This window comes from Larus michahellis, chromosome Z, assembly GCF_964199755.1.
Source record: "Larus michahellis chromosome Z, bLarMic1.1, whole genome shotgun sequence".
In the NCBI taxonomy this organism is placed as follows: domain Eukaryota; kingdom Metazoa; phylum Chordata; class Aves; order Charadriiformes; family Laridae; genus Larus; species Larus michahellis.
Genome location: NC_133930.1, coordinates 13,574,493 through 13,587,339, shown reverse-complemented (window position 1 = coordinate 13,587,339; position 12,847 = coordinate 13,574,493). Strand labels below are relative to the sequence as shown.

General features: G+C 43.0%; 2 protein-coding genes across 2 annotated transcripts; one reads left to right on the top strand and one right to left on the bottom strand.

Moving 5' to 3' along the window:
* Positions 1–634: 634 nt before the first annotated feature.
* Positions 635–5,917, bottom strand: BRIX1 (biogenesis of ribosomes BRX1). The gene is made up of 10 exons (XM_074570191.1): positions 5,679–5,917; positions 4,706–4,817; positions 4,261–4,304; positions 3,645–3,715; positions 3,217–3,266; positions 3,046–3,119; positions 2,899–2,949; positions 2,527–2,628; positions 1,410–1,538; positions 635–1,093 (listed from the first exon to the last, which is right to left on the bottom strand). The coding sequence occupies exons 1-10, from the start codon at positions 5,841–5,843 to the stop codon at positions 836–838; spliced, it is 1,056 nt and encodes a 351-aa protein (XP_074426292.1). The 5' UTR covers positions 5,844–5,917; the 3' UTR covers positions 635–835.
* Positions 5,843–12,371, top strand: RAD1 (RAD1 checkpoint DNA exonuclease). The gene is made up of 5 exons (XM_074570192.1): positions 5,843–6,160; positions 8,230–8,338; positions 10,707–10,965; positions 11,319–11,417; positions 11,766–12,371. The coding sequence occupies exons 1-5, from the start codon at positions 5,966–5,968 to the stop codon at positions 11,947–11,949; spliced, it is 846 nt and encodes a 281-aa protein (XP_074426293.1). The 5' UTR covers positions 5,843–5,965; the 3' UTR covers positions 11,950–12,371.
* Positions 12,372–12,847: the final 476 nt, after the last annotated feature.

Genomic DNA, 12,847 nt, shown 5'->3' with positions numbered 1-12,847 from the left:
ACAAACCTTATGAAGAACGACTGAGGGAGCTGGGGTTGTTTAGCCTGCAGAAGAGGAGGCTGAAGGGAGACCTTATCACCCTCTACAACTACCTGAAAGGAGGTTGTAGAGAGATGGGGGCTGACCTCTTCTCCCTGGTGACAAGTGATAGGACGAGGGGAAACGGGTTCAAGTTACGTCAGGGGAGGTTTAGATTAGATATTAGGAGACATTTTTTCACTGAAAGGGTTATTAAACATTGGAATAGGCTGCCCAGGGAGGTGGTGGATTCACCATCCCTGGAGGTGTTTAAAAAAAGGGTAGATGGGGCACTTAGGGACATGGTTTAGAAGTGGCTCTTGTCAGGGTAGGCTAAAGGTTGGACTCGATGATCTTAAAGGTCCCTTCCAACCTCAACAATTCTATGATTCTATGATTCTATGACATTAGGAGGTTCTTCACTGAGAGCGTGGTCATCCCTGGAAGAGACTCCCCAGGGAAGCGGTCACAGCCCCAAGCCTGTCAGAGTTCAGTGCTCTTAGTGATGTGGTTTAGTTTCAGGTGGTCCTGTGAGACATGTGGGTCCCTTCCAACTCAAGATACTTCATGTTTCTGTGTTATTAAACTACACAAACCAAAGAGAGGAAGACAATAAGAGAGTGCAAACTCAATTGTAATAAAGAAATGGGTATTTTGTTTACATAAAAATGAAGTCCGGTTAGTTTTGCCTGTAAAAACAAGTATTTACAATATGATATCAATACACCTACGAAATATAGCTAGGTATACCTATACCAGACTGACATGACTTTAGGGTCTGCCTAGTTTCTTCACTTTTAACATTGATGCTGATGCTTCAACTTCTGAAAAGTTTTTTTTGCTTCTTCCTCTGAATTTTGCGTGGCTTCTTTTTATCTTTAACAATTGGCTTTGACTCCGGTTTCACGAGCTGTATTTCCACTGTCTTTTCTTCAGCTGGAGTTTCAAAGACCACTTCAGTGGGATCTTCTCCAATAAGCACCTTACTGCCTTTTTTCTTAATCTTTTGGACTTCCTTCACTTGCTGTTTCTCTCTAAACTTAGCCGCCACTGACAACCTTAATAGCCGCCGATGCTATAAAAAATAAGAATTTCAATTACATCAGGTTTCAAATAAGCAAGATGGAAGAAATCAGGTACTAAAGAAACAAGTGGTAATTTCTCTGCTTAACTGCCAAAATCCTCAGCATAATGGCATCATTTCAGTTACATTAATATCGCCTTCATTCAATTTTTCACACATTTACTTTGTTCCTCAGTTGTAATGAGTTAGGGCACTCTTTTCTACAAAAGGTTCCAGGGAAAGGAATGCATGTTCTCCTGGACAGACAGCTTGCGAGACCAGTCTTCAAAATTAGTTGCTAAATCAAAGAGAAGATAAAGCTCCTTACCATATTTGGGGACTGGTAATGGGGATTTTCATACAGAGTTGCTCCTCCAAAGCTACCTTGGAAGATTTTTATGAGGTTGAGGACAAAACGAGGCCCAATTTCTACTAGAGATGCATCTTCTTCTATTATCTGCAATAAAAAGATTAATCTCTCATAGACTGAATCAAAGCATATGACCCCGTAGGCACTCTGCATTCAGTGATACACAACCGAATTTAAATCCCAGATCCAATGCCACTAAAGCTGATAAGCCGGAATTGTACAAACACAGCTCTATACATATAGCACTTCTTTTGCGTTCAAGCAAGCACTTAAGAGAGTACCAGGTATCTGTAAATGCCTCCTTTAGACCAAGTATGGTTAAAAGACAGGTGAAGATTAGGCTTTGGCTACTGCTGCCTGTTACCAGGACAACCATCACAGAATCACAACTAACAGAGGGTCAGCTGAAGTACATGGAACTTAAACCAGCTCTCTCCAAAGACAGAGGAGAAAGTAAGTCATTTTAGTCATGGCCTTTTCTGCTCCTCGCACCGCCCCACCAATGAGCAAGGTGGGGGGGCACAAAAAGCTGGGAGGGAACACGCCTGGGAGAGCTGACCCCAACTGACGAAATGGATATCCCATACCATATGGCGTCATGCTCAGTATATAAAGCTGGGGAGGAAGAAGGAAAGGGGGGGCGATGGCGTTTGTCTTCCCAAGTAAGCACCACATGTGACAGATCCCTGCTTTCCTGGAGATGGCTGAACACCTGCCTGACGATGGGCACTAGTGAATGAATTCCTTGTTTTGCTTTGCTTGTGTGCACAGCTTTTGCTTTATCCATTAAACTGTTTTTATCTCAACCCACAAGTTTTCTCCCGTTTAGTCCTCCGACTCTCTCCTCAATCCCAACCAGAGGCAGAGAGTGAGCGACTGGACTGCATGGTCCTATCTGCTGACTGGGGTTAAACGACGACAGTCCAGGCCCATCATTGAAATTACTTTGTGCAAGCATTAGGTGTTGGCATATCCTAATAATAACAACCATTCTTCCTGTTTTTTTGTAATTAATGTATTTGATACAAAATTACTCCACAGAGCTCCTCTTGAAGAGCTAAAAGAAACCACTAACCTGGTAATTCCGAAACCAGATCCTCTCATCTGTAATGGTGAAGGTGAAAACATGATCTACAAAAGGCTGGCTTTTGGGGTGATACCGTGGTGTACTAAATATCTGCAAAAAAAAAGTCAGTATTTCTAAATACCTGTAATTGTAAGAGACCAAACATAAATGGCTCATTCTAAATTCATTTTAATTTATTAAGATCCCAATCCCAAGTTACATTTCAAAACCCAGAAGACATGACCCTAATTCTTTGAAGATTTTTTTCAAGTTCAGAAGTGTAAAACTAGTACTTAAAAAAAACCCTGAGATTTTTAAATATGTTGCCAAAAACCATTTCCAATGAGGAAGAAATGCCAGGCAGCAGAACTAGAGACTGACCTGAATAAACAATTCTTTTAGCAGGGCATAATGTGGCTCCTTGTCGAATGTCTACAAACGAAAAAATGTAATTTTACATACAAAGCTAAATGCAATAGTCATGTAAAGAAAACGAAAGCATAATCAACAAAATAAACCCGTACTTACTGGATCAAAAGACAAAAGGGGCCGTGAGCCCCGTAGGCAGTTTCCTGTCATCTTCAATTCAGCCAGTGTGTGAACTACAGTGATGTTTTTACAAAGATCATTTTAGTACTTACAGAAAACTGTACAGACAAGAAAGCAAGAGTCCAAACACAATAACGTCCACCAACTTACCGTTCTGCACTAAGAATTTAGCTGATGGTCCCTGTGGTGTATTTGAAAGCCTGCAGAGGACAGGTAGTGGGGAGGAGAGAAAAGAAAACCGTTAATGGCAGCCAGCAGGTATTCTGGATTTCTACAGTATACTCCAACCAGTTATTTCGGTATGGAAGTAATTTCAGTTTTATAGCATTATTAAGCTCCTTTAAAATACTTATAAATAATTGCTTTCTAAACAATTTTGTACAATGCTTCTGTAGACAGTCTACAAAAGCTGTTCATGCATTGTAAACTTGCACTACCCACACAAGTGCGAGATTAAAACAGATTTAACTAAGCAACACAATTTCATGCATTTTTGCTATTACAGCAAGAAACTTTAGGTAGAACAGAAGCATCCACAGCTAGATATAGAAATGTAAGAAAATGTAACGTTCCCTTACCACATATAGAGGTCCTGTTTCTTTTTGGCTTCAAAAAAGATGCACTTATTGCAGTTTTTCATTTCACATGCCTACACAAGACACATCAAATTAGCTGTTTACAAAATTCTGAAGACATTTTCAAAAACTTTTTGCATTATTCTCTGTTTCCCTCTCCAATATCTAAGTTCAAAAGCAAAAGGTCTCGTTTTAATAAATTACACCCACTGATCCCCCAACTTAGGTAGAAGCACTTGTTTTTTTGAAAAATCTCACATATTTATTACAGGAATAATAACTTCACTAAAGCTACAGGCAATCCGATAAGCTCTCCAGGATATAAACATTAGTGCAGGAGCTGTGACATTAGGTTATACGTGAAGAATTAGCAATGTCCTACTACATTGTTTGGCCTCACTACATACGTGTTCCCTTCTTTCCTCAAGTATAAACTGTAGCACACCTTTCACCTGTATAGAAAGGCACATTGTGTTTTCTTTCTTCAAGACAAAAGTCCATGTTTAATTAAAGGTTTCATTTTGGTTTTATTAATCAAAAGTCAAGTTCCTGTTTCAACATGAGCATCTTGTATTTCCAGAGAAAATAAAAAAGAAGCACCACTTAAAACATAAATTACCTCATTAATTACGAACAACTGGTCTTTACGGTCCATTTTAGTATCTGGAAGACAAGAATGACGTTTAGAAGGCTGGAAAACTGATTTAACACGAGACGTTATTTTAACAGTCGGTCCTTTTGGAAAAATGTCACTGATTATAAATGAAAAATTAAGAATAACTATCAAGTTGTTTCAGCCATGTTATGCAATAAATAAAGAGAGCAACAAAAGTATCTGTGCACTTACAGGACTGAGGCCATAGGAATAATTTCCCAGAAAAATATTAAGATACAACAACAGTCGCTGTATTTTTGGGCTCAAAAGGGGTTTGGTGTTTGTTTGTTTAAGATAACAGTTTAATCAAAACAGTTACGTACCACATTTTTAAAAAGAACAGACTGTTGTAAGTTCTTGGTTTAAAACTATTTTGAAAATGTGAGTTAGGGATGATGCCTAACCGTACCTGCTTTAGAGTGAGGCATCAATGTCCTTAAGTCTTGCATTAGGTGCCTTGTCCTGAAATTAATTCCACGAGAAGAGAAAATAAGCACTCGCTCCTTGTTTTTCCATTTACCCTAGGAAAGACACAAAAGTTAAGCCTGAAGTTTCTAGCCTTAAAACTACTACAACACATTAACAATAAACATTTGCACGGTAATTACAGGAAAACACAGTAAGAACATCTCTTATTAACATCATCTGCCCATCCTCAGAGAATCACTCTTCAGAACAGTGCAACTTCCCCACAGAACATGGGGGCAGAAGTTTTCACGTGAAGAACTGCCATCCATCCTGCTTCAGTATGTTCCAACATAAAGCCTTTCACTCATACAAAACATGCAAGTATTAAGCAAGGCATATGAATTACTTATTTACAAAAGCTCATCCCTGCAGAATGAGCTGAGCTACAGCCTCAGCGTACAATTTAGCTTTTCCTAGAGATGAAATCTCAGACTTGAACGTGCTACTTTTTGTTTTTCTTTTAAGGAAAGTACAAGGCAATCATTGAAGCCTTATCAGGGCGATTCCTAAATGAAAGGGCATAATTTCCACGTATCCTTTCTATACAACAGAATTACCCAACCCTCTAAAACACTTCAGACATTAAAGTAAAACAATTTATTTACACTGACCAGAATACCTCTCATCGTATATTTCCATAGAAATAACATAACATCGCACGTTACTTGTATTTTTGCAGGGATTACTAAAAAAAATTACGAATAAGCCTCTCTATCTTCGCTTAGCAGATCGGTTCCCCTCAGACACCCCCCTACCCCAGCCCACGGAGGCGGAACACCTCCCGAAGGCCCGGCTGGGGCAGGGAGACGAAGTGCCCTTCCCACGGGCGAAGGCCCGGCCCGGGCAGGGAGCCGAGCGGGGACACCCGGCCCAGCGCGGCCCGCTCCGCCCAGGGCAGCAGGGCTGGGAGGTACCTGTGAGACCGGCGGCGGGATGCTGTACTCCGCCTGGCCCGCTCCCGTCTGGCCCGCTCCCTCCGGGCCCGGCTTAGCATCCGGCTTGGCCGCCCTCGGAGCTCTCTTCGCTCGCTTCTTCGGCCGCCCATCCGGGCCGTCAGGCTTCCTCTTGGTTGCCGCCATCTTGCCCGCACCACGCCGTGCTCGCAGCCACCAGCACTTCCGGCTGACCGCACTTCCGGGCGCCTTCACTTCCTGTCCCCTTCACTTCCGCTCTCTTCCTGGAAGCGCCGGGGCTGGCAGCCATGCCGCTGTCCGCCCCGCCGCCCGCCAGCGGGCAGCCCTACCTGCTGTCCGCCAGCCTGGACAACGCCCGCCACCTCTCCAGCCTCCTCAGGGCCGTCCACTTCCAGGACCACGCCACCTGCTTCGCCACCGCCAACGGCCTCCGGGTGACGGTGGAGGACGCCAAATGCATCCAGGCCAACGCCTTCATCCAGGTGGGGGCCGCGCTCCCCGCCTGGGCCCCGGCACAGCCCGTCCCCGGCCTCCGCCGTCAGAAGAGGCCGGTGCCGCTGTAGAGAGGCACCTGGTGGAGGAGTTGTGTAGCAAGTGTACCTGCGGAGAAGGGGAAACTGCAGTGAAACGGCGGCGTAGCCGGGAGAGCTGGCATGAAGGAAGGGCTGTGATGAGGCTGTGGTTGTTTATGAGATATCCGCGCTGCCGAAAGGCCAAGCTCAGCCCCTGGTTTGTTCACGCGTACCTGCTGGCGTGATGAGCATGCTCCCTTGTTTAATGTGTTGGCATCTGCTCAGCCCACTGCTCCTTCCAGCCATGCCGTTCTTAGATGCTTGAGCAAGCTCATGAACGGTCTGTCTTTAAGTATTTCTATTATGCTTCATCCCAAAGCCAAAAAAGTAGGTTTAAGTCGACTCTGGAAGAGAGTAACAATTCAGAGACACTCCTCTGCAGTGTATCAACTGGGTAAGCCAAGCACTTACAACTGCAGGGCAGGAGTGTGTGCTGCGTCAGAAGACTGGAGCGGTGGTCTGCCTCTTTCGCTCTCTCATTCAGCCAGTGATGAACTTTATCCTGAAACGGTGCTTGCGAGGTTGTGCATAGACAGGATCTCAGCTACACTGCACTGTCCAAACAGACAGCTTTAAATAGCAATCTAAGTTATTTCTTCTTAACTTGTATTTAGTATAAGATCAAAAGCAGCCTTCCTCGCTTCCCTACTACCTCTTTTGCAGCTGTGACTGCTGCCTTTGCTTCATTTTAATTTTTTAAGGTGCACTTTTAATTTTTTCTTTTAACAATGGCTTAGTTTCTGAGTGTGAGTGGTTTTTGGTTTATTTAATGTATATCCAACTTGTAAATGCTTTGTTCTTAAGAACAGGCATCATGCTGGTTCCCGTTTTTGAAAGCATGTATGATACTGGGTATGTAGATGGAAGGGGTGAGGACTATTTTATGGTAGTAACTCAAACCGAACTTTACCTTTCCTTTGTCCTTTAGAGTCTGTTTATTTGCTGTCTGTGAAACTTCAGCCTGAGCTATGTGTGAAAGGGGAGTAGCCTGAGTCTGCTTGTTCTTGCATCTCCCCTTGCTTTCTCCTGCTCCATGCTGCACAGTCCTTCTTTACACTAGTTCTGTATTTGTTTGGTAGCTTTCTGCTATTTGAGTGGGTTAAGCTGGCTTATGAAGTGGTCAGCATGTGCAAGTTGAAGTTAAGCAGCGGGCAGGAGCAGAGGAACAGTGACTGGAGGTTCCTTTGAGAGTGTTGAGCTGTTAAGAATAGTGTAGAGTAGTTCCAGTTGGAAGGGACCTACAATGACCATCAAGTCCAACTGCCTGACCACTTCAGGACTGACCAGAAGTTAAAGCATTGTTCAAATGCCTCTGTAACACTGACAGCCTTGGGGCATTGACCAGCTCCCTGGGAAGCCTGTTCCAGTTTCTTTACCTCTTGGTAAAGAAATGCTTCGCAATGTCCAGTCTAAACCTTCCCTGGTGCAGCTTTGAGACATTCCCATGTGTCCTGTCACTGGATCCCAGGGAGAAGAGCTCAGCATTCCCTCTCCATGTCCTCTCCTCAGGAAGATGTAGAGAGCAATGAGATCTCCCCTCAGCCTCCTTCCCTCCAAACTAGACAAGCCAAAGCCCTCAGCAGCTCCTCACAGGACATTCCTTCCAGCCCTCTCACCACCTTTGTTGCCCTCCTCTGGATGCATTCAGGTCTCTTCACATTCTTCTTAAGTGGTGGGGCCCAGAACCAAAGGCAGCTTTAGGCTTTAACATTTGTGGCTTGTTTTTAAATGATAAAAGATAAGTGTTTAGGTTTTCATGTTTATGCCATGCTACTTTTTTTCAACTGTGACCTGATTTTATTTAACTAGTTTTGAGGATGGAGACCCCTTTTTTCTTTAATTGATATTGTTACACATAGAAATTACTTTGCATTGCACTGATCTCTGAAAGTGAAAGCACCGAATTTGAGGAAGTAAGTGTAAACTGTAAAACAATTGCAGAAACTCCCCTCTCTTCATCTATTTCCTTTCTCTTACAGGCAGAAATTTTTCAGGAATTTGCTGTTCAGGAGGAATCGGTGACGTTCCGGATCAATTTGTCTGTTCTCCTTGACTGCTTGACCATTTTTGGTACCAGTTCTTTGCCAGGTATGGTGCATATTTACCTTGACAGTGTACGTGTATCACTTGTAATCACATAGTGAAACCTGTACATAGCTACAAGGAGATTTCCAGTCTTGGCAAAAACATCTGACTTCCTCCCCTTAAGTCCTTCTGAGCACGGCAGCTATCACAGTTAAGCAGGATCCATCCTGTTTACTGAAACTAACACAAGTATGTGCTGTGGCAACAGTCGATGCAGAGAGGAGAGGAGCTGATGGATGTGACCTAGCCAGTGTGTCAGGGACTGCTGCAGCAGGAGAGGCTAAAAGAGCCCAATTCAGTTTGGAAGGTGGAATAAAGGTATATGTCTGTGTGATGCTGTTGGGGTAACTGAGAAACAGAAGAGTCTTCCTGTGAAGATAATGTTTCCTGGATCTATGTAAGGCACAAAAGAACTGCTTCTTTTGGGAGAGAACCCCTTAGTGGCATGAGGTCCAATGAACAGCCCCAGCTTGCACCCTTGCTCTGGTTTGGGGCTGAAGATCTCAAATAATTTCTGTAATCTTGGTAAGAAAACATTGTCAAGTAGTTTGTTCAGGAATCTTTGGCAAGTTGTGTGATGTTTAGGCTGGAGTTCTGACTCAGGCCAGTGCTGTACCCTACCACTGACACATGCTGTGACTGCCTTCCCGTCGATCTGTTTTCAGTCCAGGGCCCAGATCATCCACATCACAAAAATGCTAATTTGTTCCCAAGTGCCCTTCACTTAGGGGGAAGACCTGGGCACAGCTGACGGAATAGTTCCTCCGCAGCCCATTCATGGTAGTCGGTGTGGATGTAGAGAGCGCCAAGGTTCCCTCTGCTAGGGGGGGTGCTTCACGCCGTCACATGCTTTTAAGTGGCCAGCAGGGCAGGCTGCACATAGCACCGGGTTAAAAGACCACTGCTTGGGCAAGCTGGGGCAACCTCTTATCAGAGCTGTCGCTTTAGGCTGAAAAAGCACAAAGGCTGTCAGTACATCTTAAGGCAGCAGGGGATCCACACTGGGCTTGCAAGGGACTCAGGCTGAGTAATTGCTTCCAACTGTAGCGAAAATCGGCACACTGGGAGACAGTATAGACATAGCTTGGAATTTGTCTTGCTAACAAATTTTGTATCAACTCAATGATAAATGTGATCTCTTTTCCAATATTTCTGTGGCTTGTGCAACCTTGGAACATCCAGCTACCTCAGAAACATTGACAAGCAAATATATGAACTAGGAAATGTTCTGGTGCAGATTTACTGGGCTTGAAGAAGTCTGCAGGGGTTCCAGGTAGCACGGTCAGTTCACTGTGCTCCAGCTTCCAATGCTGTTATGTGGCACCTTCTGTTCCTTCCCTCCTTCAGGCTACACCTGTTTTGTGAGTATCATCTCCAGCTTGCAGATAAGGTACTGAGGAATGATACTTACCTAAGGTCTCACAAGAACTGGCTGGATTGGTAGCACTTCAGGTGCTGTAAGAGCACTTTAAATTTTGCTTGTCAAGTGCGTGAATTACAAAAATCAAGTAGGCTGTATTATTAATCCTGTTTGTAGTCTTTTCAGTGACAGAGGTGTGTGGGAAGCTGCCTTCACAATTATGTGTACAAATATTGAATTGCATTAACCCATTTGTTTAAACAAAAAAAAAAAGGTCTTTGTGAATTTTATTTCCTATAAATCAATTATAATTTGTTTTTTTACTTGATGGTTGTTCAAAAAATATTTTCTCAAGCAAAAATAACAACAAGTTAGCATGGCTGTGTGGGTGCTACAGGATGCACTATGTACTCGTGTGAAGTAGAGTGATAACCATGACCCATTTTTTTTGGGTTGAACTCCACATTCCTCTGCCGTTTCTGTTGTCACTCTGACCCAAAGGCCTAAATCAACTGTAGTAAACAGCACTCTGGTTTTGGGAAACCAAACATCGGGATTGTGAGTACCTAGCAAAAGGAGGATGTGACCGCAATGCAAGCTAAGCTGCATTAACTTCAGTTTAGGTTGCACAAGTAACAAGAGTAGTAAAGAAAGACGATGTGAGCCAGAGAGCGCCTTGGGACCGTGAAGGATTTTCCAATTCCACTGAACTATTTGTAGCATATCCAGCGTCATTGTCACAGCTGGTGTTCCCCGTTTGGTACGTGACATGAGTTGGATTTGAACTGGTCGCTCTGTACGAGTCATTTCATTTTGCTGCGTAACCATTAGCACTTACAGGGCGTCCAGGAGGCTGCACTGAGCATGCTGCATTAGTGTATTGGAGGCTGGACCAAACATGGTAAATCAAATTGATCTGTGTCCTGTATGCCAGGAAAATGTGAATTTTCTGAAGGGAACAGATGCACAAGCTAGCTCCCAGAAGAACGTGTGTTTCCTTCTCTTTTTCAGGATCAACAACGGCCCTTAGGATGTGTTACCGTGGTTATGGTTACCCCTTGATGCTGTTCTTGGAAGAAGGAGGAGTAGTGACAGTGTGCAAAATTAACACTCAGGAACCTGATGAGTTGTTAGACTTTGATTTCTGCAGTACAAAAGTTGTTAATAAAATTATCCTGCAGTCGGAAGGGCTACGAGAAGCATTTGCCGAACTGGATATGACCAGCGAAGTTCTGCAGATTACCATGTCTCCAGATAAACCCTACTTCAGGTACTGGAAACTATTATTTTCAACTCAAATGTTGATGCTTGGCCTCCATTGGTAAGGACTGGAAGTTTTCAGGGTGAAGAGGGGGGAGCTATTTTATAATATTGCTTTATTTCAAGAAGAATTGTAATGAGTATAGCAAATCACTATATGTAATCTAATTAGCGTAGTAACAAATATATTGACAGCCTGGTAAATGTGATACTAATGCAGACAGTTTAGCATTTTTAATTAAATAAAGCCAAAAAAGCCAATAATGTTTTATGAAACAGCCATTGAGATATGCAAGATGACTGACTCTGAGCTTTTAGAGAGCTGTGATCAGGTACTTTGAGATGTTGCCTTTTATCTTCCAGGTTATCCACTTTTGGCAATGCAGGAAGTGCGCATCTGGACTACCCTAGGGACTCTGATTTGATGGAAGCATTCCACTGTAACCAGACCCAGACAAACAGGTTGGGAAGTCTGTGATCAGTGCGCTCTCTGGCAGCTCGTGTGTTCTTGGTGGGAAGTTTAAAAGGCCGGTTTTGTGTTGCTGCAACATTTATTTCACCAGTACCGGGCTGGGGTCGGGGCTGGCGGTGGGGGGGCCGGCAGAGAATAACTTCAGATCTAATAAAAACCTGCGACCAAAAGCTAAGCAATAACAATGTCTGTCCAATGTTGTTACCAGGAAGAGATCAAATTAGCACGTTGCTAATTGCTTTTTAGTTACTCTGTCACTTTAATTGGAAGTAATGTTTCAGCTCCTCTCTACACAGTGTTATTTTTTTTTCAGATGACTTCTTTTTTTCCCCCTTCAGGTACAAGATTTCTTTGCTTAAACCGTCTACAAAGGCACTGGCATTATCTTGTAAAGTGTCCATTCGAACAGATGCTCAAGGATTTCTTTCACTGCAGTATATGATTAGGAATGAAGATGGACAGATCTGTTTTGTGGAATACTATTGTTGCCCTGATGAGGATATTACTGAAGCTGAGCTCTAGATGTATGTTTTGGTGTCTGTACTATATTTATGGACATGTATGAATACTGTATTTTTTTGTATGAATACTGTATTTATTGATACACTTAATATTGTTGGCTTTTTTTTAACTGTGGAATTAGAAATACGAAGACTTCCTTTTTATTCCCTTGTAAACGTTTTTTAGCCTTGACTCCGAAAACTGAGGCTGAAAAAGCAAAGAGAGGACTTGATCTCCTGTAGGCAACTGATTCCAGCACACTTGTTAAAGTGGTGTTCGTGTAGTATGTTACTTTTTACAGTGTTCTCCAAGAATTTTTGTTTGTGTTTTTTGTCTTTGGCTTGTTCTAAGCAATTACACAAGGGAAAATCTGAATCCCAGCTGTATGTTAGCCGGTTAACTTTCAATGACTTAAAAATAAAACCAAAGTTGTCTTGAAAGAGGATGGCATTTTCAGACTGATTTCTTAATAGCAGCAGGTGGTTTCCTTCTGGCAAATGCTGACACGTTTTGCTGGTGAAGCCAGTAGGCTCCTCTTTATCTTGATTAATTAATATAACTCCGTTCCTTGGAATTTCATCTGATACCAATTTACCCTTTTGTCTGCAGTACTCGTGTTGAATTGGTAAATTAAGATAGAAGCCAGGATTTACTTACTCATTACCTTAGTGTTTTGTATCTAGTAATTTATTACACATCCGCAAGAATGCTGCTGCTGAAATGTTTCTGTGTGTCCGTGTCCCCCGTTCCTACCCTGCTACTTTCTACTAACGCTGTTAAGAATCGTAAGAAGGTATAAAAGTTTCATATTTGAAATTATTTGTGAAGCTTGTTTACCTTCTCAATAGCCTTTTCTCAGCAACAGGAGGGACTCCTAAACTGACATAAAGAAATGCCTGCCTGTGTCCCACGGAGTGGT